This window comes from Anomaloglossus baeobatrachus, chromosome 3 (genome assembly GCF_048569485.1).
Source record: "Anomaloglossus baeobatrachus isolate aAnoBae1 chromosome 3, aAnoBae1.hap1, whole genome shotgun sequence".
NCBI lineage: Eukaryota > Metazoa > Chordata > Amphibia > Anura > Aromobatidae > Anomaloglossus > Anomaloglossus baeobatrachus.
In genome coordinates this window covers 10,803,100-10,830,824 of record NC_134355.1, presented here as the reverse complement: position 1 = coordinate 10,830,824, position 27,725 = coordinate 10,803,100, and the positions used below count along the sequence as shown (strand labels likewise).

General features: G+C 51.9%; 1 protein-coding gene across 1 annotated transcript in view; it reads right to left on the bottom strand.

Annotated features, from left to right (window-relative positions):
• DNAH8 (dynein axonemal heavy chain 8) overlaps positions 1–27,725 on the bottom strand; it is a 593,387-nt gene that overhangs the window by 425,498 nt on the left and 140,164 nt on the right. The window contains exons 11-13 of the mRNA XM_075338922.1: positions 22,981–23,154; positions 21,417–21,493; positions 3,281–3,380 (exon numbers count right to left, since the gene is read on the bottom strand). Coding sequence (XP_075195037.1) covers positions 3,281–3,380; positions 21,417–21,493; positions 22,981–23,154 — 351 coding nt within the window. The remainder of the gene's footprint in view (positions 1–3,280; positions 3,381–21,416; positions 21,494–22,980; positions 23,155–27,725) is intronic.

Here is a 27,725-nt window from a genome sequence, read left to right as displayed (position 1 = left end):
AGAGCAGGCAGCACTACAGGAGGGATCGGTGGTGATGAGTGGGGGTGGTGGTATAGTATGAGAGCAGGCAGCACTACAGGAGGGATCGGTGGTGATGAGTGGGGGTGGTGGTATAGTATAAGAGCAGCCAGCACTACAGGAGGCATCGGTGGTGATGAGTGGGGGTGGTATAGTATAAGAGCAGGCAGCACTACAGGAGGGATCGGTGGTGATGAGTGGGGGTGGTGGTATAGTATGAGAGCAGGCAGCACTACAGGAGGGATCGGTGGTGATGAGTGGGGGTGGTGGTATAGTATGAGAGCAGGCAGCACTACAGGAGGGATCGGTGGTGATGAGTGGGGGTGGTGGTATAGTATAAGAGCAGCCAGCACTACAGGAGGCATCGGTGGTGATGAGTGGGGGTGGTATAGTATAAGAGCAGGCAGCACTACAGGAGGGATCGGTGGTGATGAGTGGGGGTGGTGGTATAGTATGAGAGCAGGCAGCACTACAGGAGGGATCGGTGGTGATGAGTGGGGGTGGTGGTATAGTATGAGAGCAGGCAGCACTACAGGAGGGATCGGTGGTGATGAGTGGGGGTGGTGGTATAGTATAAGAGCAGGCAGCACTACAGGAGGGGCTGGTGGTGATGAGTGGGGGGAGGGTATAGTATAAGAGCAGGCAGCACTACAGGAGGGATCGGTGGTGATGAGTGGGGGTGGTATAGTATAAGAGCAGGCAGCACTACAGGAGGGATCGGTGGTGATGAGTGGGGGTGGTGGTATAGTATAAGAGCAGGCAGCACTACAGGAGGGATCGGTGGTGATGAGTGGGGGTGGTGGTATAGTATAAGAGCAGCCAGCACTACAGGAGGGATCGGTGGTGATGAGTGGGGGTGGTGGTATAGTATGAGAGCAGGCAGCACTACAGGAGGGATCGGTGGTGATGAGTGGGGGTGGTGGTATAGTATAAGAGCAGCCAGCACTACAGGAGGCATCGGTGGTGATGAGTGGGGGTGGTATAGTATAAGAGCAGGCAGCACTACAGGAGGGATCGGTGGTGATGAGTGGGGGTGGTGGTATAGTATGAGAGCAGGCAGCACTACAGGAGGGATCGGTGGTGATGAGTGGGGGTGGTGGTATAGTATGAGAGCAGGCAGCACTACAGGAGGGATCGGTGGTGATGAGTGGGGGTGGTGGTATAGTATAAGAGCAGGCAGCACTACAGGAGGGGCTGGTGGTGATGAGTGGGGGGAGGGTATAGTATAAGAGCAGGCAGCACTACAGGAGGGATCGGTGGTGATGAGTGGGGGTGGTATAGTATAAGAGCAGGCAGCACTACAGGAGGGATCGGTGGTGATGAGTGGGGGTGGTGGTATAGTATAAGAGCAGGCAGCACTACAGGAGGGATCGGTGGTGATGAGTGGGGGTGGTATAGTATAAGAGCAGGCAGCACTACAGGAGGGATCGGTGGTGATGAGTGGGGGTGGTGGTATAGTATAAGAGTAGGCAGCACTACAGGAGGGTCCGGTGGTGATGAGTGGGGCTGGTCGTATAGTATAAGAGCAGGCAGCACTACAGGAGGACCGGTGGTGATGAGTGGGGTGGTGGTATAGTATAAGAGCAGGCAGCACTACAGGAGGACCGGTGGTGATGAGTGGGGTGGTGGTATAGTATAAGAGCAGGCAGCACTACAGGAAGACCGGTGGTGATGAGTGGGGTGGTGGTATAGTATAAGAGCAGGCAGCACTACAGGAGGACCGGTGGTGATGAGTGGGGTGGTGGTATAGTATAAGAGCAGGCAGCACTACAGGAGGGACCGGTGGTGATGAGTGGGGGGGTGGTATAGTATAAGAGCAGGCAGCACTACAGGAAGACCGGTGGTGATGAGTGGGGGTGGTGGTATAGTATAAGAGCACGCAGCACTACAGGAGGACCGGTGGTGATGAGTGGGGGGGTGGTATAGTATAAGAGTAGGCAGCACTACAGGAGGGTCCGGTGGTGATGAGTGGGGCTGGTCGTATAGTATAAGAGCAGGCAGCACTACAGGAGGACCGGTGGTGATGAGTGGGGTGGTGGTATAGTATAAGAGCAGGCAGCACTACAGGAGGACCGGTGGTGATGAGTGGGGTGGTGGTATAGTATAAGAGCAGGCAGCACTACAGGAGGGACCGGTGGTGATGAGTGGAGTGGTGGTATAGTATAAGCGCAGGCAGCACTACAGGAGGACCGGTGGTGATGAGTGGGGTGGTGGTATAGTATATGAGCAGGCAGCACTACAGGAGGGACCGGTGGTGATGAGTGGGGGGGTGGTATAGTATAAGAGCAGGCAGCACTGTAGTTGGGCTCAGTAGCTCAAGTTACTACCCTGGGCAAGAAAGAAACACTACAGGGATGCAAAGAGGGAAACAATTAACACTAATGTTAAACCAGTCAAGTGACTTCTGCTGCCTTACCAGAGTGCAGTACACGGTTCCATAGAAGCTCCTTGATACGTAACTGCACTTATAATATTTGTAGAAGAATTTTTGAGTAAAAAAACAAAACAAAAAAAAACACAAAACATAAAACAAGATAAGGGTACAGTCTGATATGCGGCAAATCAGCCCAAGCACAGACTGACCGTGGTTCTCCAGACTAAAGCGCCAGAGGCTCAGAGATATACGAGGCTATGATGCTCGATTTGGGAGAAGTGCCGCCAGTCCGTGCAGTACACACTGGGCTCGGACCGTGCGTTGCACACGGTGCTTGGATCTGAACACGCCTTTAGGTCGGTTTCACCCATTAGTGTTTTATAGACCAAGTACGGGCTGAGAAGCATGAACTGAACTCACCAGCCGCATACTGACGGGTGAAATCGACCAAAGGGTATTTTCTTTTTAAAATGGCCATCTTGTTTTATTGATTCTAAAAAAAACACGCCCACAACAAAAACCCAGAATGACCGGCGCTGCCAGGTAAATGCTGCAACTATAAGTGGTTATTAAAAGTGTACCACAAACAAGTCTTTTATCACATTTCTGGTGCTTTTTTTTCAGTCTTTGGCTTTTTGTTTATAGAGCAGGATTTCAAAGATCTATCATTTTGCATGTATTTTCCCCGTATACTTCTCTATATGACATGAGAAAAACCATGAAAAATAGCATGTGCAAGTAAAAAAATAATAATGTGCTGCTTTTAATGCAGCCGGATTTTAATTAATTTTACAAGCTTGAAAAAAAATCACCTAAAATCAATGATGATCCTCTGAGAGTTCGTCTGACGCCCCCGGACTGTGGGAATACTGAGATTACAGGACTTACGTGTTTAGTGGACTGAAGCATCTCCATGTAATTCTGAAGAATGCAATTAATGATAACAGGAACTTGGGAATCCAGGGCCGGGATTTTCAGCTTCTGAAACCTAAAGGTGAAATGATCAATATCTGATGTAGGGTTTGTGCTCAGAGTCTTTTTACTGAGGAAAAAGTGAGAAAACTCTCCAAATCCTCCTCAAAAACTGAAAAACTTGGGTTTGCACACACAAAGTCTTTTTACATTTTTTTTTTTTTAGCGAAAACTAAGCAGAACCACAATGTTTTCGAGGTGTTTTGCAGAGGATTTGATCTTTTCTACTCAGTTTATGTAATAACCCTTCGCTAAATACTCTGTGTACACATAGTCACTTTCCACTCACATATACTGTATAATACTTCAATATGGTAAGTGCCATAATGATAGTCAGTCCTGGTAGGGGACACAGGACAGCACAACACACAGAGCACGATTTGATGTAAGACATTATATTTATTAATTATGAACACGTCTGAGCCATGATGGTGGCCTCAATATAGATACAAGACGCAAATCTACTGTATATCGCCAAAGTTCACCATCAGGACCCTCTACAGTAAAGTTGGGCGGCACGGTGGCTCAGTGGTTAGCACGGCACGGTGGCTCAGTGGTTAGCACTGCTGTCTTGCAGCGCTGGGGTACTGGGCTCAAATCCCACCAAGGACAAGATCTGCAAGGAGTTTGTATGTTCTCCCCGTGTTTGCGTGGGTTTCCTCTGGTTTCTCCAATTTCCTCCCACACTCCAAAAATATACAGATAGGGAATTTAGATTGTGAGCCCCAATGGGGGCTGATGTATGTAAAGCGCTGCGGAATATGTTAGCGCTATATAAAAATAAAGATTTATTATTTTTCATTTTATTTTTTATTTTAAAGTTGCACTGTACACAATGTGAACAGTTTTCACTGCTTGTTAGGCCCTGTGCGCACGCTGCGGTTTTTACCGCGGTTTTGCAGCATGTTTTGCGGCAGAAAAGGTTTATAATCTTGCTGCAGTCCATCCCCAGTGTCACAAACCACCGGGGGGGTCACTCAGAAATCCCCTGCGCTGGCTACCAGTACGTCACAATCGGGGGGTAACAAGTGGGGTCACCCCTCCTTTATACCTCCCGACCGACAGACAGAGCACGTGACGCGCTCTCTAGCGCCCCTCTTATAGTCAGGCCAATTATGGAATTGCCCGACAATAAGCAAGGAGGCCGCTATACTACTGATGCCGATTATTGAAGGGTCCCCGGTGAGAGTAGGGTATATATTCCCCCGACCTCCGCGGGCGGAATATATAATATCTTCCCGAATCTCACTGGCCTCCCCACAATAATCCTTGGCACAAACTCGCTGCCACCAACCGCTTCACGGTAACTATTAGCCGAACACACAGACGTGGGATTCAAGATCGAGATAACAGAACAGCCCAAGATTAATTATATAATTTAATCAGCCTAAAGCACACTAGAAACTACAATATATACAATAGGGAATCTACAGAATATACATATGTCAGAGTACAGTTACAGATAAAGCATGGTTTACAAACAGGTATGCAATTCAATCAGTTACCTTGTGCGTCTGGCCACAGGGGGGCGCTGTAGACCAGGTTTCCAGGAACTCCCACAGATGTTTCCTGCACGTGACCCCCAGCGAAAGAACACTGGAAAATGGCCGAAGTAGGGTTATCAACCTGGGCAAATCCAGGTCCCCTCCTACCTTCGTGACCTCAGAGGGAGCACTGCTCCACCCCTGGCTGGAGTTATGGACAAAATCCACAACATGGAATATGGCCATAACTTGGCCTGGGAGCGTCGTAGGCGGACGCCAATGCTCTCATTGTGACAGTTATGAATTTAGCTACAGAATGAGAGGTTTCATGACTTGTCTACTAGTTCCACATTGGCTGATATCACGCCTGGGGTATTTCCCAAGCTCCCGCTCCCATAAAAAAGGTGTGCCAGCATCGTCCGCATGCGAAAACACCATTTTTATGGTTGCCGTATTTATCGGAAATATGGCTTGCGAGATATGAACCATTTTTTACTGGAGTCGTTCTGTCTGGCTAGTTCCAGAGCCTTATAATGAGATACAACTCTTGTTACAGGGTGACGGCAGGGAGTCATCCTGTGTCCTTTGTTCCCACATCACCTAATTTCCATATCACAGGAGATGGCCATGGGATGGGTTGCTAAACAAGTTGTGTGAAGGAAAGGGGGGGTGACACCAGGAGAGGGCTTCCTGACATAACTTGAATATCATGATTTATCGTCATATCTCCGGATTTACCTCACACCTCCCCCCTTTTGAGGGCGCTAGGGGGCAGCACACTCCGGTGTTCCCCCGTGCGCCCGTCCGCGACCTCTCCTTGTCGGGACAGCCCGTCTGCGTTACCGTGGTCACGGCCCCTTTGTGGCGAATGGTGAAGTTGTATTGCTGGAGCGCAAGGCTCCATCGCAACAGTCGCCCATTCGTCCCAGAGACGGTGTGCAACCAGCTGAGGGGATTGTGGTCCGTCTCCACGATGAAGTGGCGCCCGTATAGATAGGGTTGCAGACGCTGCAGGGCCCACACTATGGCCAGGCACTCCTTCTCCATGGTGGAATAGGCCACTTCCCTCGGTAACAGCTTCCTGCTCAGGTACAAGACTGGGTGCTCTTGGCTCGCAGAGTCCACCTGGCTGAGTACCGCACCGAGGCCGAAGTCACTGGCGTCGGTCTGTACTACAAACGGCCGCGTGAAGTCGGCTGCCTGTAGCACGGGCGGGCTGGACAGGGCGTCCTTTAGGACCCGGAAGGCTGTCTCGCAGTCCATTGTCCAATCGACTGCAGAGGGCAGCTTCTTCTTGGTGAGGTCCGTCAAGGGCTTTGCCAGGCTACTATAGCGTGGAACAAACCTCCTATAGTACCCGGCGGTCCCTAAGAAGGACATCACCTGCTTCTTGGTCCTGGGGGTGGGCCAGGATGCGATGGCCTCCACTTTCTCAGGCTCGGGCTTCAGTGTTCTCCCGCCTACCCGGTGACCGAGGTACTGGACCTCGCTCATGGCCAGCTGACACTTTCCCGGCTTGATGGTCAAACCTGCCCGGTGGATCCGCCTGAGCACCTGTGCTAGATGCTCTAGGTGGTCCTCCCAGGTGGGACTGAAGACGGCAATGTCATCCAGGTACGCGGCCGCGTACCCTTCAAGTCCCTTGAGCAGGGTGTTGACCATCCGCTGGAAAGTGGCAGGGGCATTCCTCATCCCGAATGGCATCACCGTGGACTCGTATAGTCCAAATGGGGTAATAAAGGCAGAGCGTTCCCTGGCCTTGCGAGTCAGGGGGATCTGCCAATATCCCCGGCTCAGATCCATGATGGTCAGGTACTGAGCCCCGGCCAACTGATCGAGCAGGTCATCGATGCGTGGCATTGGGTACGCATCGGCGACCGTGACAGCATTGAGCCCCCTGTAGTCCACGCAGAACCGAGTGGTTCGGTCCTTCTTAGGGACGAGGACTACAGGCGAGGCCCAAGCGCTGTTGGATGCCTGGATCACCCCCAGCTTCAGCATCTCGTCAATCTCCTGGCGCATGTGTTGCTGCACCTCCAGGGAGACCCGATATGCTGAACGCCGGATCGGGGGATGATCCCCAGTGTCCACGTGATGGACAGCCAAGTTAGTCCTTCCGGGCTGGTTGGTAAACAACCCCCGGAAGGGGTGTAGGGTGGCCCACAGCTGGGACCGTTGGTCCTCCAAGAGCTGGTGGCCAACCTCCACATCCTCAATGGATCCGCCTGCCCTAACCTGGGCTAGCATATCCAAGAGGGTTTCCGCTTCTCCCTCCTCGGGCAGGTTGCACACGGGGAGCGCACATGCCTCCCGCTCATGATGTGCCTTCATCATGTTCACATGGAAGGGCTTCCGCCTTCCACGGGCAGGGTCCAGGGTGACCAGGTACGTCACAGGGTTGAGCTGCTGGTACACGAGGTATGGGCCTTCCCAGGCTGCCTGAAGCTTGTCCTGTGGTACGGGGACCAGTACCCACACCTTTTGACCCACTTGGTAGGTCCTCTCACAAGCGTTCTGGTCGTACCAACGCTTCTGATCGGCCTGGGCTTGAGCCATATTGTCGTGTACCAGTTGCGTCAAGGCCTGCATTTTGTCCCGGAAGCGCATGACATACTCGATAACCGACACTCCAGGGGTGGCCAAATCCCCTTCCCAAGCCTCTTTCACCAGAGCCAGGGGGCCCCGCACACGTCGCCCGTACAGGAGCTCAAACGGTGAGAATCCTGTTGAGGCCTGTGGAACCTCCCGGTAAGCAAATAACAGGTGTGGGAGATACCGCTCCCAGTCACGCCCATGGGAGTCGACCAACATCTTAAGCATCTGCTTTAAGGTGCCATTGAACCGCTCGCACAGGCCATTAGTCTGTGGATGGTACGGGCTGGCCACCAGATGTCGCACCTGGACTTGCTTACAGAGGGCCTCCATCAGCTGGGACATGAATTGGGTCCCCCGGTCAGTGAGCATTTCCTGGGGAAAACCCACTCGGGAGAAAATCTCCAGCAATGCGGTGGCCACCTTGTCAGCCCGAATGGACGACAAGGCCACTGCTTCTGGGTACCGGGTGGCATAGTCCACTACCGTCAGTATGAAGCGTTTCCCGGAGCTGCTGGGGATGGCCAGCGGGCCGACCAGATCCACAGCCACCCTCCTAAAAGGCTCATCGATGATTGGCAGAGATACCAGTGGGGCTTTGGGGTGTGGCCCCGCCTTCCCCACTCTCTGACAGGTTTCACACGAACGGCAGTAGGCAGCCACATCGGCCCCCATTTTTGGCCAGTAGAAATGCTGGTTTAACCTGGCCTTGGTCTTAGCGATCCCTAGGTGTCCGGCCATCGGAATCTCATGTGCGATCCGCAACAACTCCGTCCGGAACGGATAGGGTACCACTAACTGTCGGTCCCTGGGCCACGCCTCCGGTGAACCCTGCTGGACCGTGGCCCGATACAGCCGTCCTTGGTCCCAGACCACTCGCTCCGGGTCCGAGTCCGAGGGAGGCTGTGCCGCCTGCTCCTTAAGAGCTTTCAGGCTGTCGTCAGCCTCTAACGCTGCCTGAAACCCCTGACTAGATGTGGCCAGAATCGACGAGACTGTCACATCTTCAGTCAGTACCCCGGGACCTGTGTCCTGGCCTCCACCTGACTCGGCTGCCACTTGGTCAGAAGGGGAAGAGCTATCGGACCTCCGGGAGGCCCCTTGGCTTCCAGCACTCCCACTGCGGGTGACAGCGGCCACAGCCGCTGCGACCGTGGGTCGTGCCTGCTCCTCCTCCGTTCCTGACCAAGTCGCCGGTTCAGGCAGACCTACCTGGCTTCCTGACACCCCGGTTGTGGGGGAACCATGCACCGAGATCTTACCTGGGAGCACTTCCGCTCCTGGACCGGCCCCAATCTCACCTGCCTGTTCCCCTCCTGCAGCAACAGAACCCCGCTGTGAAATCTCTGGGGACCCCACATTTGCTGTGGTAGCCCCCACCCCACACACTGGTCCTCCCCCTGCAGCACCCTGCTCTCTGCTTATCCCTGCAGAGGGCAGCAGATCCCAGCTCACAGGCTGATTACTTGTAGAGGCATTGTCACACCTTTCTCTGACCCCCTCCCCTGTCACAGCTGCAGCTGTGTGTGTGTCTATGGTGTCTGTGCAAGCAGAAATATCAGAGTTCACTCCCCCCTCTCTCACATCATTCATAGATAACACATTAACATTGTCAGGAGTCATGTCCGTACTGGCTGAAGGTTCAGCCCTTGGTGGGGGCCCAAACTGGGAGGTTATCTGCCCCAAATCTGTCCCAAGTAGCACGTTTGCGGGGGTCCGATCAGTTACCCCCACCTCCCTCACCCCTCGCCCTGCGCCCCAGTCCACATAAATGTCAGCAACAGGCAGCGCCGGGTCAATGCCTCCAATCCCGGAGACAGCGAGGGTTTTTCCAGGGATCAAGTCTTGGGGGGACACCATCTCAGGCCGCACCAGAGTCACCTCCGAGGCGCTGTCTCGCAGTCCTATGGTCACAGACCGGCCGACGGTGACAGGTTGGAAGCTGTCCAGGGACCTACCACCACCCCCACCCACACAATACACCTTGGGCGGCCCTTGGGACGGGGACGGAGCCGGGGCCTTGGGACGCTGAGGGCACATGGCCTTGAAGTGTCCAGGTAGGTTGCACTGGTGGCACCGTCTTGGTTCTGCCACGGGCCTGGAGAGGGGAGTTGAGGGGGACACCCCCTGCAGTCTAGGGGCAGGTGGGGCAGTCGCAGAGTTCATCTTACCCCCTCTCCAGGTGCTGCTGGTGGCTGCTCTCCTGGCTTCAGGAGCCCGATTGTTGGTGTAGTCATCGGCCAGGGCAGCTGTAGCCGTGGACCCCTTTGGCTTCTGGTCTCGGATGAACTGGCGGAGATCCTCAGGGCAGTTCCACAAGAGTTGCTCCGTGATGACCAAGTCCAGGATCTCTGGTCCGGTGGAAAGCTGCAGGCCTTGGGTCCAGTGGTCGGCAGCTCGGGCAAGTGCCCGCCGGTGGTCAGCCCAGGAGTCCTTTGGTCCCTTCTGCAGGGTCCGGAACTTCTTGCGGTAGGACTCCGGAGTGAGGTTGTACTGTTGGATCAGGGCCCGCTTGATGGTGTCGTAGCCCTGATCTGCCTCAGCAGGCAAGTCCCCAAGGATTTCCAGGGCCTTACCCCTTAAACGGGGGGTCAGGTATTTGGCCCACTGGTCCTTGTCCAGATGGTGCTGCAAGCAAGTCCGTTCAAAAGCAGTCAAGAAAGAGTCCAAGTCTCCATCCTTCTCCAGCACTGGGAAGTCCTCAACACGGACCTTTGGAAGTTTGGTGTCTTGAAGGTCACGTGTGGCTGATGAGGGCTGGAGCTTGGCTAGATGCAGCTGGTAGTCACGGTCTGCCTGTCGCTCCGCAGCCTCACGCTCTGCCTGGCGCTCTTCACGCGCTGCTTGCCGCTCCGCAGCCTCAGCATCACGCGCTGCCTGCCGCTCTGCCCTGCGCTCTGCCAGGAGTTCCTTGTAGCCCTTCTGGTCTCCAGCCTGGAGAAGGGCCATAGCCATTTGAAGAAGGCTATCCGAGCCTCCCAGGCTCGGTGGAATGGCACGTGGTGATCTGCGGCCCGCTGCGGAGCCTGGTGCTTCACTGTCCATTGCAGAGCGGAGGGCTGGCATCTGGCTCGTTGAGGACCCTTGGGTGAGCTGCTCCTCATCTTGTCCAGCAGTGCCAGGTTGTGCAATGTCCTCTGCAGAGCGGTTCTCTGGCGTCGGGCTCTTGGAGGGCTCGTGGACAACCTCCTCATCGTCTCTGGCCTGAGCATCGGCCATTCCTTTGGCTCTGCTCCTGGTGCTCTCAGCCATTGTTGCAGACTTTGGTCACTGACACAGAACTGACACCTGATGCCTCCACACACCTTACAGTATCTGCACTCTGACACTCTAGTGTTGAGCTAGTCTGAAGACCCCAGCAGCCACAGCTGCTGCAGGCAGTCTTTAGTGTCTGGGAGTATGGGTCTCACACTCACACACACTATTATCTCGATCCCACCGCTTGCCACCAATATGTCACAAACCACCGGGGGGGTCACTCAGAAATCCCCTGCGCTGGCTACCAGTACGTCACAATCGGGGGGTAACAAGTGGGGTCACCCCTCCTTTATACCTCCCGACCGACAGACAGAGCACGTGACGCGCTCTCTAGCGCCCCTCTTATAGTCAGGCCAATTATGGAATTGCCCGACAATAAGCAAGGAGGCCGCTATACTACTGATGCCGATTATTGAAGGGTCCCCGGTGAGAGTAGGGTATATATTCCCCCGACCTCCGCGGGCGGAATATATAATATCTTCCCGAATCTCACTGGCCTCCCCACAATAATCCTTGGCACAAACTCGCTGCCACCAACCGCTTCACGGTAACTATTAGCCGAACACACAGACGTGGGATTCAAGATCGAGATAACAGAACAGCCCAAGATTAATTATATAATTTAATCAGCCTAAAGCACACTAGAAACTACAATATATACAATAGGGAATCTACAGAATATACATATGTCAGAGTACAGTTACAGATAAAGCATGGTTTACAAACAGGTATGCAATTCAATCAGTTACCTTGTGCGTCTGGCCACAGGGGGGCGCTGTAGACCAGGTTTCCAGGAACTCCCACAGATGTTTCCTGCACGTGACCCCCAGCGAAAGAACACTGGAAAATGGCCGAAGTAGGGTTATCAACCTGGGCAAATCCAGGTCCCCTCCTACCTTCGTGACCTCAGAGGGAGCACTGCTCCACCCCTGGCTGGAGTTATGGACAAAATCCACAACATGGAATATGGCCATAACTTGGCCTGGGAGCGTCGTAGGCGGACGCCAATGCTCTCATTGTGACAGTTATGAATTTAGCTACAGAATGAGAGGTTTCATGACTTGTCTACTAGTTCCACATTGGCTGATATCACGCCTGGGGTATTTCCCAAGCTCCCGCTCCCATAAAAAAGGTGTGCCAGCATCGTCCGCATGCGAAAACACCATTTTTATGGTTGCCGTATTTATCGGAAATATGGCTTGCGAGATATGAACCATTTTTTACTGGAGTCGTTCTGTCTGGCTAGTTCCAGAGCCTTATAATGAGATACAACTCTTGTTACAGGGTGACGGCAGGGAGTCATCCTGTGTCCTTTGTTCCCACATCACCTAATTTCCATATCACAGGAGATGGCCATGGGATGGGTTGCTAAACAAGTTGTGTGAAGGAAAGGGGGGGTGACACCAGGAGAGGGCTTCCTGACATAACTTGAATATCATGATTTATCGTCATATCTCCGGATTTACCTCACACCCAGCAAAACCTATGGTAAAAAAAAAAAATGTTGTGCGCACACTGCATTTTTTTTTTCACTAACAGGATTTGCTGCATGTTTTCTGCAGCAAAAAGAATTGCATGTCATTTCTTTTCCGCAGGTACCTGCAGTTTTTGCCATAGATAATGGTCAAAAACCGCAGGGAACCTGGGAAAATTCGCGGAAAAACCGAGACAAAACCACGGCAAAACCGCATGTGGTTTTCGGGTGCGGTTCTGTGCGTTTTTTTACCGTGTACCGGGTGCAGTAATCTTTCAGAGCCTGCGGAATTTTCTTAAGAAACTTCCATTTTCTAGTGCACACAGGGCCTCAGATGGGCACATGTTTGCCTGTAGTGAATCGCACTGTATGTGCACAAAAGCTGGATTTAACATTGAGGGTTGACTTAGAACGTGGTCCTGAACTCTTTGACCAGTGACCGTATTTTCGTGCTTTGTGCTCTGCAAGCCGCTATTTTTTTGCAATTGAAGTGGAGATTTTCAGATTTAAGTAAACTGGTTGAATAAAGACATGCTGTGAAACATTTAGGAATTTCAGCCATTTTCTACAAAGTTTGCTCATTTCAGGAGCTCAAAAGTAACTGGACTAAGTAAATTTCCCATAAATAAACTGTTCATGTTTAACCCTTTGTAGAGAATCCTTTGCAGCAAATGACCGAAGTCTTTTGTCCATGGATGTTACCATCGCTGGTCTCCTCCGGTGTGAGGCTTTGCCGTCTTTACTGCGGTGACTTTACTGTGTGCCCCGTTGCGTTTTTATTATGTTTTTTGGGGGGGGGTTTGCATCCGGCATAGTGTGTGAGGCTCTCCGTAGCTCAGTAACCCAGAGTCATCATGGAGAAGACCCAGAGTTACTATGGTAGCGATCGAGTCCCTGTGATCGCATTAAAGGCACCCGATCGCCACGGAGAGGGAAGCAATCCCTCTCCCTGCCTTTTGAATGCTGCGATCACATTGGTCGCAGCATTCAGGGGTTAAACTGCTGAGAGCGGCGCGGGAACCGCACCAAGCAGAGTGAGCCGGGTCCTGGCTGTAACATGAGCCGGAGATCCGGCGACGATTGCGGGGATACAGCGCAGGAACACCCACAATCGCCATGACTAAACAAAAACAACAGAAAAAAACATGGAAATATTTTTTTTTTTTAAAAAAAAAAAATCGCATTTGCACAATAAAAAAATCCACATTTTTTTTCTACTGCATTTTTCCTGCCAAAACATGCAGTTTTGTGTGCAAAAAAACCTGACAATCTGCTACGTGGGCACAAACCCTTAAGTTGTTGCTTGTTTGGTCTTTCTGCCTTAAGTTTTGTCGTAAATCACCACACTAGAGTGTTTGTTTCTTTTTCACAATGCTGGAGTGGTGCTTTAAATGTAAGTAGCGTGATCCCTGTGTTCCACTCATCCTCCAGCATCTTCATCTTCCACTACAGAGGCTCCTGTTGGGCACCAGTGATTTGTTACCTGCCAGCATCTCCAGTGTTTTATGGTGTGCGCCTGAGCTCATAACTCAATACATCTCTATGAGAGCCTCGCTCTTGCTCTCATATTGTTGTACTGAGCGCTTATGACATAACTTCTGACTTCCAGCCAGTCAGAAGATGTCGCAACAAAACTGGAGCAACGTTGAAATAGCATGAAAACTCAGGAGGGTAAGAATATTACTGGGGGCAGGGGGCTTAGATTTAAATTGCCACTCCAGGAGGGGCGTGACTTGGACATGGCGGCGTGAGGAAGCATACTTGCTGAGCTCCTGCACCCACCGCCTGTCATTGGATATTCTGCGGCCTCTCCGCTACCAAATGCCACTCAAAAAGAAGCCCCAGGGAACACTTACCGCGGCGCCTGGAGCGGTGAGACCGGGAGAAAGGATGGAGCGGTTCCTCAGCGGGCCGTCACTGGAGCTGAGGCAAGCGGGCAGCAGTGGCAAGATGGCGCCGGCTCCCGCACCGTGTCCTCCTGGAGGGGAATCCCCACAGGCAGGGACGCTGCAGAAGACGGCGGCTGCCGGCGCGAGGCACCGGGAGGAGGCGGGGGCACGAGCAGCAGCAGACAAGGGGATCCTGCCGGCGAGGAGATGCAGCCCTGCTGAAAAGCTCCACAGCAGTGACCGCAAGGATGCCATGAGAGACACACAGCACCACGAGGAGGAAGGTGAGGAGACCCAGAACGTGGGGGCATTAACAGATCCACAGCCCCTGGCCAGTATAAGCCCTGAGAAGGAGCGCTGTCCCCTGCCCCCACCAGAGGGATCCCCAGGCAGGGACATCCCAGCTATCTTCCTCCCAGTGGAGGGGCCTCCCCTGGGCAGCTCAGCCCTCTCCTCCACACATGTGTGTAATTCTTATAATGCACCAGATATCCAGGCACTGAGAGAGCTAATACTGGCCCTTCCAAGTAAAAGTGACCTAGATGCACTGGTCTGCAGAATAGAGCAATCCCATCAGCAAGCCATTACCGCTGTGAGAGAGGAGATAGGGGCCCTGGATACTAGGGTCACGGCCACTGAACACGCCTAGGATTCCTTGGAAAGCAGAATCACACGGCTGGAGAAAGATTGTGAGGCCTATAACACTCGGTTTAAGTACATGGCACTTTTGCTGGACGATCAAGAGAACAGAGGTCGTCGCAACAACATAAGGATAAAGGGTATTCCAGAGGACTGGTCCACTGAGTCACTCCGTACCAAGGTGCAAGAAATATTCAACACGGTTACTGATAGGAACGTGGCATGCAGTGGTCTATGTGACAGAGTACACAGAGTTGCCAGGGCCACTCAAGGGGTCAATTCATCTGCAGCAAGAGACGTTCTTTGCCGTTTGCATTATTTTACGGACAAGGAGCAGATCCTGATGAGGGCCTGGGAGTTCGGGCCGGTAAAGATAGATGGCGCAGTTATTAAACTCTTTTCAGACGTCTCCAGCCGCACACTCTACATGAGGCGCCAGCTCCATCCACTTTTGGTTAAAATCAAGGAGGTGAATGCCTCGTATCGCTGGGGCCACCCGTTCCACCTCATTGTCCAGAAGGGGTCGTCTACTTTTGCATTGCGACATCCTGCGGAGCTACCGGGCCTATACAAATTTCTGGATCTGCCCGACCTCTCCATTCCAGACTGGCTATCCTGGGAGTCTACGAGCCCCCAGATGCAGAAGAGGGGAAAGGATCCAGGCTTCACGCCAATTGGTGGAAGTGGCTGAAAAGTCTGTATGGCTCAGTCTTTTGATTTCCGAACTGGTGTATTATGCTCATTTGTATTAGCTAGGGTTCCTGGTCCAACATATGGAGGTGTGCTTCATGGTTTGGAAGGCGGCGATGGAGGAGAGGCCGTTATTATGAACTCGAAGTATCGCCTCCTGTGCGTTTACAGGGGTGATAGTCAGTTTATAGTGGGGTGGGAGGGCTTCATACGTGTGTTCATAACTGTCTTTGTTGATAGTGCCCTGGTAGGCCTAGGGCGGGCCCATAGGTCTGCGAGCTCTTTGTGAGCTGCTTATCTTTGTTTCCTTTTTCTCCCTTTTTCTCCTCCTTCCTCCTATATTCTCTTCCTCTTAACCCTTCCCAGGCTTCTCCAATCCTCCCCCCTTTTCCTCCCCCCCCCAGAATCACCTTTGTGGTGCGTCTGTTTGTCTTGTCCTTGTCGTTTTCCCGTAGGTCCATGTTGACGTCATGAAACGGATGTCCAAACCTGATCTTAGAGTGGGGTCCCTGAACGTCAAGGGCCTGCACAGCCCAGAGAAGCGCTCGATCCTCTTGAATCTGCTGTGGAGAAGGCGAATCCAGGTAATCTTTTTACAAGAAACCCACTATTGTCTAGACAAACCATACAAGCTGTCTGACCGGAGATACTCGACGGTCTACCATTCGCCATCTCCTGATCCACGATCCAGGGGGACTAGCATTTTTATCACGAGCTCTCTGCCATGGGAGTTGATAGAGACTCGCACGGACAGTGATGGGAGATTGATCATGATAAAGGGTCATGTCCAGTCCCAGGTCTTCACCTTCGCAGCCCTCTACCTTCCCAACACGGGACAATGCTCTTCTCTGCTGAAATATCTGAGCATCCTGGAAGAGTTTTCAGAGGGCACGTTGATAATGGGAGGGGACTTTAATTTTGTAATGGATCCAGAAGTAGACACCTCGAGGGGAGTCGCCAATATGTCCAGGGCCGCCCATAGCCGTATTAAACGTGGGTTACACGAATACCAGCTAGTAGACGCGTGGAGGGTGCAGCATCCGGCAGATAGAGACTATTCCTTTTACTCCACTGTCCATGATTCGTATTCAAGGCTGGACCACTTCTTTATCAAACACAGGGATCTCTACTGTCTGTTGGACACTGAAATAGATGATATAGTGTTCTCCGACCACGCCTTAATAATTCTGGATGTTTCCCTGACGCGCCCGATAGTCAAACAAGGCCAGTGGACATTGAATACCTCCCTGCTGGGAGACCAGGGGACTATGCAGGAGATACAGGTGGCGGTAAAAGAGTATTTTGATCTTTGCGCAGGGGGAAACATGGAAGCCCATAAATGTGTAGTGAGAGGTCTGTTTATTAAACATGGAGCTCTGTTGAAGCGGGAGAGAAACACGGAAATCGAATCACTATTAGTTGACATTCACATGCTGGAGAGGATTCACAAAGACCGGTTAGAATTAGATGACGGGACCATAATCCTCCTCCTTCAAAAAAGAGAAAAGTTGAAATCGTTACTCTCTAACAAAGCCAAGGCCTCACTAGCAAGGTGCCGGAGGCATTTTTACGAATTTGGAAACAAAAATAGCAAGACACTGGCCAGGGCGTTGAGGATCCAAAGGATGAAGGGGTTCATACTTCACATACAGAAGCAATCCGAGGAGAGAGCCTCTCTCCCAACCGACATAGCTTCTGCATTTAGGGACTTCTACTCTGCCCTATATTCGACTGACGACAATCTGACAGAGGACGATAGGAAGACAGCTAGGGAAAGAATTCAGGACTACATAAGAACCTCAGGCCTCCCGAGGCTTAAACTGGAAGATATAGAGTCACTGGAGGCACAGATATCCGATGTGGAGCTCGCCTCGGTCCTAAAGAACTCCCCCTCGGGTAGGGCACCGGGGCCGGATGGGCTCCTGGTGTCCTACTACAAGAAGTTGGGTCCTATATTATCCCCCCACTTCCTAGCAGCATTCAACAATATCCCAACGTGTCCATCCAGACCTCTACCTAGGGACGCCCTAACGGCCAACATAGTGGTTATTCCCAAGGAGGGGAGGGATCCCACCTGCTGTGCCAACTATCGCCCGATCTCCCTGCTCAATGTGGACCTAAAGTTGTTTGCCAAGATTCTGGCTGATCGGCTGTCCCCCATGCTAGGGGGCATAGTCCATTCTGACCAGGCTGGGTTCATGTTGGGCAGGGAGGCTAGGGATAAGACCACGAGGGCCATTAACCTGATTCATAGGGCCAGGACAGATTGTGGATCTCTTATGTTGTTGTCAACAGACGCCGAAAAGGCGTTTGACCGGGTCGGTTGGATGTTTCTTGACGGGGTCCTTGCTTTCCTGGAACTGGGGGGAAATATGCTCAGTTGGATAGTATCTCTATACAGTGCACCGTCGGCATGTATTCGGGTTAATGGAGTGCTGTCAGAGAGATTTCCTATCGCCAATGGCACCCGGCAGGGCTGCCCGCTCTCCCCAATGATATTTATACTCACATTAGAGCCCCTGCTGCGACACTTTCGGAAGAACACGAGCATTAAGGGGCTGGAGATCGGTGGCGTGACACATAAGATAGCAGCCTTTGCGGACGATTTGTTATTTTTTAATCACTGACCCAGCCAATTCGCTCCCAGCGCTAATGCAGGAATTTAACCATTACTCCCTACTCTCTAACTTTAAGATCAACTTGTCTAAATCGGAGGCACTGAGCGTCAACCTCCCCGCGGAGGTAGTCTCGCAGCTGCGGGGAGCCTTTGATATTCAGTGGGCTCCTCAGTACCTGCGATATTTGGGACTCAAACTGTCGGCCGAGGTGAGCTCCTTATTCCAGTTGAACTTTACCCCTCTTCTCCAAAAAATTAAAGAAGATTGTAAAACTTGGTTAAAAGGCACATTCACATGGTTCGGACGGTCCGCGATTTTTAAAATGAACATCTTCCCGAGACTATTATACCTCCTCCAGCTTGCCCATCGGGATCCCCAAGCCCTTCTTTAAAGAAGTTGCCTCCATACAAACGAAGTTCCTATGGGCAAACAAACCGGCGAGATTGGCGCGGTCGTTGTTGTGTAGACCTAGAGCCCGGGGGAGGGGGCTGGGTCTTCCGGACCCCAGGACATATTACATTGCCACTCACGTAGCCAGGGTGGTGGACTGGTGTAGGCACTCCAAGGCCAAACCATGGGTGCAGGTGGAGCAGAGCTTCACTGAAATGCCGCTGGCGGGGCTCCCCTGGGCGATTTCCCTGGTGGGCACAGAACTCAAATCCCATCCTACGACTAGTGCTACTTTATTCTCAGGAGGTGGTCCAGAGATCCCCTTTCTCCGATCGTTGGCGCCCCGGATTTCTCGCCGGGTCTCTCTGACCCGGTGTTTCGTCTCTGGATTTCCCGAAACAGATTCCGAGCCCACCATATTGGAGTCGGGGGGCATTGGCCAACAATGGAGGAACTTCGGAACTTCCGGGTCCCCGGACCTCTGGACTTGTGGCATTCATTGCAGCTCCGACACTTTCTCTGTTCTCTACCAGACCATAGACAGTTGATAGACCCTTCACCGACTTTGAGAAGCTGTGCATGGAGAAGGGGACTCTCAGACACTCACTGGCCATCTCGCACACCATGCTATACAACTCCGCGGACCTGCCTCCGCCTAGGTTCCTCTTGCAGTGGGAGTCAGACATGGGCCTCACCCTTTCGACTTCACAGAGAAACAAGGAGCTGTCACTCGCTCACAAAACATCAGTTAGTTCAAAACTTCAAGAAGCCAACTGTAAATGTATCTCTCGGTGGTATAGGGTACCACCAAAACTACACAGGATGTTCCCAGGAGCAGATTCTAGCTGTTGGAGATGTGGTGCTGGGGAAGGAAACTTCCTGCACATATTTTGGGAGTGCCCGGTCTTGCAGCGGTTTTGGGAGGGGGTACGGGGAGTGATCGGGCATGTGACTGGACACACGCAGACCCTGGGTCCGGAACTCCTCCTACTCCAATTGTCTGAATCCTCTGTTTGCGCATATAAAGGGTCTCTGTTAATTTCATGGTAATGGCTGCCAGGACGTGCATCCCTCTGAAATGGAGATCACTCGATTCGCCGACGTTATCAATGTAGGCAAACAGGGTGAACGAACTGTTGTACATGGAGGACATGACGGCGTCTCTCCATGACAGACAAGAGGCTTTTCACAAGACATGGTTTTCCTGGATCGAGTTTAAATATTCCACGGACTACGGTACTTGGATTCCCCCTGACTGAAGGGGGCCCAACTGTTGCAGTGAGACAGAGGTGCCATGAGAAGGTGGATTTCCACTTTGTGGCTGTTTGTCCCCCATTGTCTCCCCCTCTCCCCTCCCCCTCTTTCCCTTTGTTACCTCCCCCCCTACCCATTTCTTATCTAGTCTCTTCTGCCTTACTTGTTTCTCTCGTCTCTTCTTAACTCACCACAGTGTTCCTACATTTGAAAATTCCCGGGTAAACATGGAGGAGTCAAAGTGTTGTAGTTAACATATGTTGCAGTTAGCTTGTTATGAGATAACATACATTGGATGCGAAATGTAATGCTACTGAATCTGATTAATGTGATTCCATGTTTTTCGGTTAAATAAAGAATTATAAAAAAAATTGCCACTCCAGGGCTTAAAAAAAAACCAAAACCTCTGAAATGGTGCTTTAATCCAGTGAAATGCATCTCGATGGGGTGGTGAAATCTGGTAATGACTCCGCTATTGCAAAATATTCCACTATTTCACAGGATGTTTTGGGTCACCATCCATCTGTCTGTGAGGGGTCCCCAATTATAGTTGCATTTGGTAGAATCTGAGCAGGTCTCTCCCTGTGACTTCAGAATTCATCCGGCTGCTTCTGTCTTCAGTCACATCATCAAGAACCACTAGTGCCCCAGGACCATTGTTAGCCCAGCACGCCCGGCCAGCACACCGCCTCCGCCATGTGTTACAGAGGAAGTGCTGTGCTCGGGATCGGGAGCCGCTCCAAGCCTTCTACAGACTTTCTGCTTCCCATCAGTCTGGTACAGGTTAATCCAGTTTCCTCTGTCCTCTGCTGCTTTTCCAGAACTGGAGGCTTCTTTAAATGTTGTTTTGGAAAATTCTAATCCGGCCTTTATATTTTTAGACAGATTAATGATTTGCACCTTGCGGTGACCACTCCGTATTTGCAACCTTGTTGTGGCCCCTGTATTTGCAACCTTGTGGTGGCCCCTCCATATTTGCCCCTTGTGGTAACCCCTCTGTATTTGCACCTTGTGGTGGCCCCTCCATATTTGCAACCTTGTGGTGGCCCCTCCATTTTTGCACCTTGTGGTGACCCCTCTGTACTTGCACCTTGTGGTGGCCCCTCCGTATTTGCACCTTGTGATGGTCCCTCCATATTTGCCCCTTGTGGTAACACCTCTGTATTTGCACCTTGTGGTGGCCCCACCGTATTTGCACCATGTGGTGACCCCACCGTATTTGCACCTTGTGGTGGCCCCTCCATATTTGCCCCTTGTGGTGACTCCTCTGTACTTGCACCTTGTGGTGGCCCCTCCGTATTTGCAACCTTGTGATGGCCCCTCCATATTTGCCCCTTGTGGTAACCCCTCTGTATTTGCACCTTTCTGGCCTTTGGCCAAAGCAAAGTGCTGTAATGAGAAGGTGAGAGGAAAGGTCAAAAAATACCTGCACATGTACACAATACCTTTCTCTGCCCATGGCAAGGCAGAGAGAAGTGTGCATGCGTAGGAGCGCAATGGAGGACACTGTGTGGATGACATAGGAGGCGTCATCCACACAAAGCATGGATGACTGTCACACCAGACTGCCCCGCAGGTTAGTATAATAAAAGGTCTTTTTTATGTTATACAGATCAGAGTGGGACTTATATACAGTTTTCTAGCACAGATAGCACCAATTGATAAGTATGGCTCTGGTCAAACCAATATACAGAAAAATGCCTGCCTGCTGGGCGCCTGGCAGCACATCGTACCGGACATGGACATACTTGATCTGGATCCTACCTGTGAAAAAGCCGAACTGCTTCTTGCGGGGATCTGATTCTTCCAATGCGGATACTCATAAAGTCTCGGAGCTGCTCCTAATCAATCACATAAACACATTACCACAGGCCACACTCATTTCAGTATTTTTCTGACATCATCTTAGCAATGCATCATGACAGGTTGTGATCTATAAAGTTAAACCTACAGTGAAAAGTGTACGTTCAGCCATGCGGGGATTCGACTACTGAGACTCGAACGGTAACAGGTAAAATAAGTATTTAACACATCACCAATTTTCTAAGTAAATAGATTTGTAAAGTTGCTTTAGACATATATAAGTATTCATCACATTTTTCCATTCCCAAATTATAACCCCAACACTGCTCACTGGAACAATCAGTAGTTTATAAATTCTTCTATGACCAATGCCATAGTATATTTTGCAAAAATAAGGTTGCGGAGGCCTTGAGACAGCTCACTGGTTTTTCCCATCACGAGATGTTTCTTGTATGGCACCTTGGTAATGTGACACCATTTTAGAGGATATCAGTTCAACCAGCTGATAACATTTTTCACTAAGTGGTAGGATTGTTTTCTAATCACTGATTTATTTCAGCCAGTATCATGCACCTCTTTTTCACCCGCTATATAATCAAAGGGGCAGTGATAGGGTATATAGGGGGGGCAGGTGTGACCAGACATTTGGAATAATGTTGGACATGTCTCTGCAATTTTCCTTGCAAAATCACGGACATGTAAATGACCCCAAAGACTGTGACAAATAAGGTCTCTCAACAATTAGTGCAATTTCATGTTTTATCACACACCTTTATTTCCTTTTTGTGTTTTGGAATAACAACAACAAAATTGTTGGAAAATAAGGTTATGGGTAAACACCTTTGTTTCCAGCATGTGATGCTCATTTAAACTCCCGTGTGGCAAGTAACACGTGTGGGCAATAAGAAAATAACGCCGAAACCAGATAAAAAAGGGAGAAGTTGACTCAATCTTTGCATTATGTGCCAAATAATGCATGGAGATCAGAAAGAGGGCAAGATAACAATCTGAGGACTTGAGAACTAAAATTGTTGAAAAATATCAACAATCTTAAGGTTACAAGTCCATCTCCAGAGATCCTGATGTTCCCTTATCCATGGTATGCAAAATAATTCAGAAGTTTACAACCCATGGCACTGTAGTTAATCTTCCTGGATGTGGATGGCAGAGAAACATTGATGAGAGGTTGCAACGTAGGATAGTCCAGATGGTAGATAAGCCACAATCAAGTTCCAAAGAAATTCAAGCCGTCCTGCAGCTCAGGGGCATCTGTGTCAGTGCAAACTGTCTATACACATCTGAATGACATGAAACGCCATGGAGGAGACCCAGGAGGACCCCACTGCTGACACAGATAGAAAAAAAACTAGATTGCAGTTGCCAAAATGTACATAAGTAAGGCAAAATCCTTCTGAGAAAGCGCCTTTTGGACAGATGAGACCAAGATAGAGCTCTTTGTAAAACACATCATTCTGCTGTTCACTGAAAACGGAATGAGTCTACAAAGAAAAGAAACAGAACCTACAGTCACATAGGGTGGGTGTTCAGAGATGTTTTGAGGCTGTTTTTCAGACTCTGGCATTGGGTGCATTAACTGTGAGTAAGACAACATGAAATCTGAAGAATACCAAAGGATTTTGGGTGGCAATGCAGTGCCCAGGGTCAGAAAGCCAGGGGTGCGTTCTAGATCAGGGGTCTCCTGCAAGACAATGACAATAAACACTTCAAGAAGCCCCAGAAATGGATGGAAACAAAGTGCTGGAGAGTTCAGAAGTGGCAGCAATGAGTCCGGATCTACATCACATTGAAACCTGTGGAGAGATCTGAAAATTGCTGTTGGGAGAAGGTGCCTTCAAATATGACAGGCCTGGAGCAGTATGCAAAAGAAGAGTCCAAAACTCCTGGTGAGAGGAGGAAGAAGCTTGTGGATGGTATGATGGAGGTACTCGCTCATCATGCTTCTTAAGGTAGGAACAGGAACATTTTTCATTTAAAAGTTCAGAGTTCTACTGCATAAACCACTCCAGCAGCACAAACAGCAAACAGCCTTTTCCAGTATAAAGTCCCAAACAGAACACCAAAACTCCACACATGTATCTCTGCAAGGTTCACCCACACAGGATTTCTCACCAAGATCCCCCACGAGATGTTCCCGTATCCTCACATAGACTGTCAGTGTACAGCACCTCTCACACCGGCTGCTCCTCACACTCTCTGCACCTCTCACACTGACTGCTCTTCACACGCTCTCTGCACCTCTCACACCGGCTGCTCCTCACACTCTCTGCACCTCTCACACCGGCTGCTCTTCACACGCTCTCTGCACCTCTCACACCGGCTGCTCCTCACACTCTCTGCACCTCTCACACCGGCTGCTCTTCACACTCTCTGCACCTCTCACACCGGCTGCTCCTCACACTCTCTGCACCTCTCACACCGGCTGCTCCTCACACTCTCTGCACCTCTCACACCGGCTGCTCCTCACACTCTCTGCACCTCTCACACTGACTGCTCTTCACACGCTCTCTGCACCTCTCACACCGGCTGCTCCTCACACTCTCTGCACCTCTCACACCGGCTGCTCTTCACACGCTCTCTGCACCTCTCACACCGGCTGCTCCTCACACTCTCTGCACCTCTCACACCGGCTGCTCCTCACACTCTCTGCACCTCTCACACTGACTGCTCTTCACACGCTCTGCACCTCTCACACCGGCTGCTCCTCACACTCTCTGCACCTCTCACACCGACTGCTCTTCACACGCTCTCTGCACCTCTCACACCGGCTGCTCCTCACACTCTCTGCACCTCTCACACTGGCTGCTCCTCACACTCTCTGCACCTCTCACACCGACTGCTCTTCACACTCTCTGCACCTCTCACACCGACTGCTCTTCACACGCTCTGCACCTCTCACACTGACTGCTCTTCACACGCTCTCTGCACCTCTCACACCGGCTGCTCCTCACACTCTCTGCACCTCTCACACCGACTGCTCTTCACACGCTCTCTGCACCTCTCACACCGGCTGCTCCTCACACTCTCTGCACCTCTCACACCGGCTGCTCCTCACACTCTCTGCACCTCTCACACTGACTGCTCTTCACACGCTCTGCACCTCTCACACCGGCTGCTCCTCACACTCTCTGCACCTCTCACACCGACTGCTCCTCACACTCTCTGCACCTCTCACACCGACTGCTCTTCACACGCTCTCTGCACCTCTCACACCGGCTGCTCCTCACACTCTCTGCACCTCTCACACTGACTGCTCTTCACACGCTCTCTGCACCTCTCACACCGGCTGCTCCTCACACTCTCTGCACCTCTCACACCGACTGCTCTTCACACGCTCTCTGCACCTCTCACACCGGCTGCTCCTCACACTCTCTGCACCTCTCACACCGGCTGCTCCTCACACTCTCTGCACCTCTCACACTGACTGCTCTTCACACGCTCTGCACCTCTCACACCGGCTGCTCCTCACACTCTCTGCACCTCTCACACCGGCTGCTCCTCACACTCTCTGCACCTCTCACACCGACTGCTCTTCACACGCTCTCTGCACCTCTCACACCGGCTGCTCCTCACACTCTCTGCACCTCTCACACTGGCTGCTCCTCACACTCTCTGCACCTCTCACACCGACTGCTCTTCACACTCTCTGCACCTCTCACACCGGCTGCTCTTCACACGCTCTCTGCACCTCTCACACCGGCTGCTCCTCACACTCTCTGCACCTCTCACACCGACTGCTCTTCACACTCTCTGCACCTCTCACACCGGCTGCTCTTCACACGCTCTCTGCACCTCTCACACCGGCTGCTCCTCACACTCTCTGCACCTCTCACACTGACTGCTCTTCACACGCTCTGCACCTCTCACACCGGCTGCTCCTCACACACTCTGCACCTCTCACACCGGCTGCTCTTCACACGCTCTGCACCTCTCACACTGACTGCTCTTCACACGCTCTCTGCACCTCTCACACCGGCTGCTCCTCACACTCTCTGCACCTCTCACACCGGCTGCTCCTCACACTCTCTGCACCTCTCACACCGACTGCTCCTCACACGCTCTCTGCACCTCTCACACCGGCTGCTCTTCACACTCTCTGCACCTCTCATACCGGCTGCTCCTCACGCTCTCTGCACCTCTCACACCGACTGCTCTTCACACTCTCTGCACCTCTCACACCGGCTGCTCCTCACACTCTCTGCACCTCTCACACCGGCTGCTCTTCACATGCTCTCTGCACCTCTCACACCGGCTGCTCTTCACACTCTCTGCACCTCTCATACCGGCTGCTCCTCACGCTCTCTGCACCTCTCACACCGGCTGCTCCTCACACACTCTGCACCTCTCACACCGACTGCTCATCACACTCTCTGCACCTCTCACACCGGCTGCTCCTCACACTCTCTGCACCTCTCACACCGGCTGCTCTTCACACGCTCTGCACCTCTCACACCGGCTGCTCTTCACACGCTCTCTGCACCTCTCATACCGGCTGCTCCTCACACTCTCTGCACCTCTCACACCGGCTGCTCCTCACACTCTCTGCACCTCTCACACCGGCTGCTCTTCACACGCTCTCTGCACCTCTCACACCGGCTGCTCTTCACACTCTCTGCACCTCTCATACCGGCTGCTCCTCACGCTCTCTGCACCTCTCACACCGGCTGCTTCTCACAGACTCTGCACCTCTCACACCGGCTGCTCCTCACACGCTCTGCACCTCTCACACCGGCTGCTCTTCACACGCTCTGCACCTCTCACACCGGCTGCTCTTCACACGCTCTCTGCACCTCTCATACCGGCTGCTCCTCACACTCTCTGCACCTCTCACACTGACTGCTCTTCACACGCTCTGCACCTCTCACACCGGCTGCTCTTCACACGCTCTCTGCACCTCTCACACCGACTGCTCTTCACACGCTCTCTGCACCTCTCACACCGACTGCTCTTCACACGCTCTCTGCACCTCTCACACCGGCTGCTCCTCACACACTCTGCACCTCTCACACCGGCTGCTCCTCACACTCTCTGCACCTCTCACACCGAATGCTCTTCACACGCTCTCTGCACCTCTCACACCGGCTGCTCCTCACACTCTCTGCACCTTTCACACCGACTGCTCTTCACACGCTCTGCACCTCTCACACCGACTGCTCTTCACACGCTCTCTGCACCTCTCACACCGACTGCTCTTCACATGCTCTCTGCACCTCTCACACCGGCTGCTCTTCACACTCTCTGCACCTCTCACACCGACTGCTCTTCACACGCTCTCTGAACCTCTCACACCGACTGCTCTTCACACGCTCTCTGCACCTCTCACACTGACTGCTCTTCACACGCTCTGCACCTCTCACACTGACTGCTCTTCACACGCTCTGCACCTCTCACACTGACTGCTCTTCACACGCTCTGCACCTCTCACACTGACTGCTCTTCACACGCTCTGCACCTCTCACACTGACTGCTCTTCACACGCTCTCTGCACCTCTCACACCGACTGCTCTTCACACGCTCTCTGCACCTCTCACACTGACTGTTCTTCACACGCTCTGCACCTCTCACACCGACTGCTCTTCACACGCTCTCTGCACCTCTCACACTGACTGTTCTTCACACGCTCTGCACCTCTCACACTGACTGTTCTTCACACGCTCTCTGCACCTCTCACACCGACTGCTCTTCACACGCTCTGCACCTCTCACACCGGCTGCTCCTCACACACTCTGCTATGTGCCAAACAACAGCCTCCAGTTAATAAAAAAAAGAGGCACACCCATGGGCGGAGGTATGTGGATAGCCAGACCCGCCATCTCTCCAGCTATCCGTAAAACCTGTGCCTGGAACGCCCTAATAAGCCTTGTGGCACTACAGGTTCTAGAGCAGATATCCAGGTTTACACCACTTTCGTGATACATCCCCTCTGCCATGTTACAATGGTTAAAGGAAGCGTTTGATTTCTGTTACGTATTCCAAAAGGTGTGCACCCAATTAAGTTGAGGGTGCTAACAATTTTGTCCAGACCATTTTTGAAGTTTTGTGTGAAATTATGTCCAATTTGCCTTTTTTTCTCTGTTTTGTTCCAATACACTCAAAAGAAAGTGACATAGCTAAAATGCAACGAGTAACTGCAATAATTGTCTGGGAGAAATACTTTATTTTCTGGAATATTTTGAAGGGTGCCCACACTATCAGGTAAACTATAAAGATCTGGTCAGGACCACACCGTAGACAAGAGTAGTCTGGCTTCAC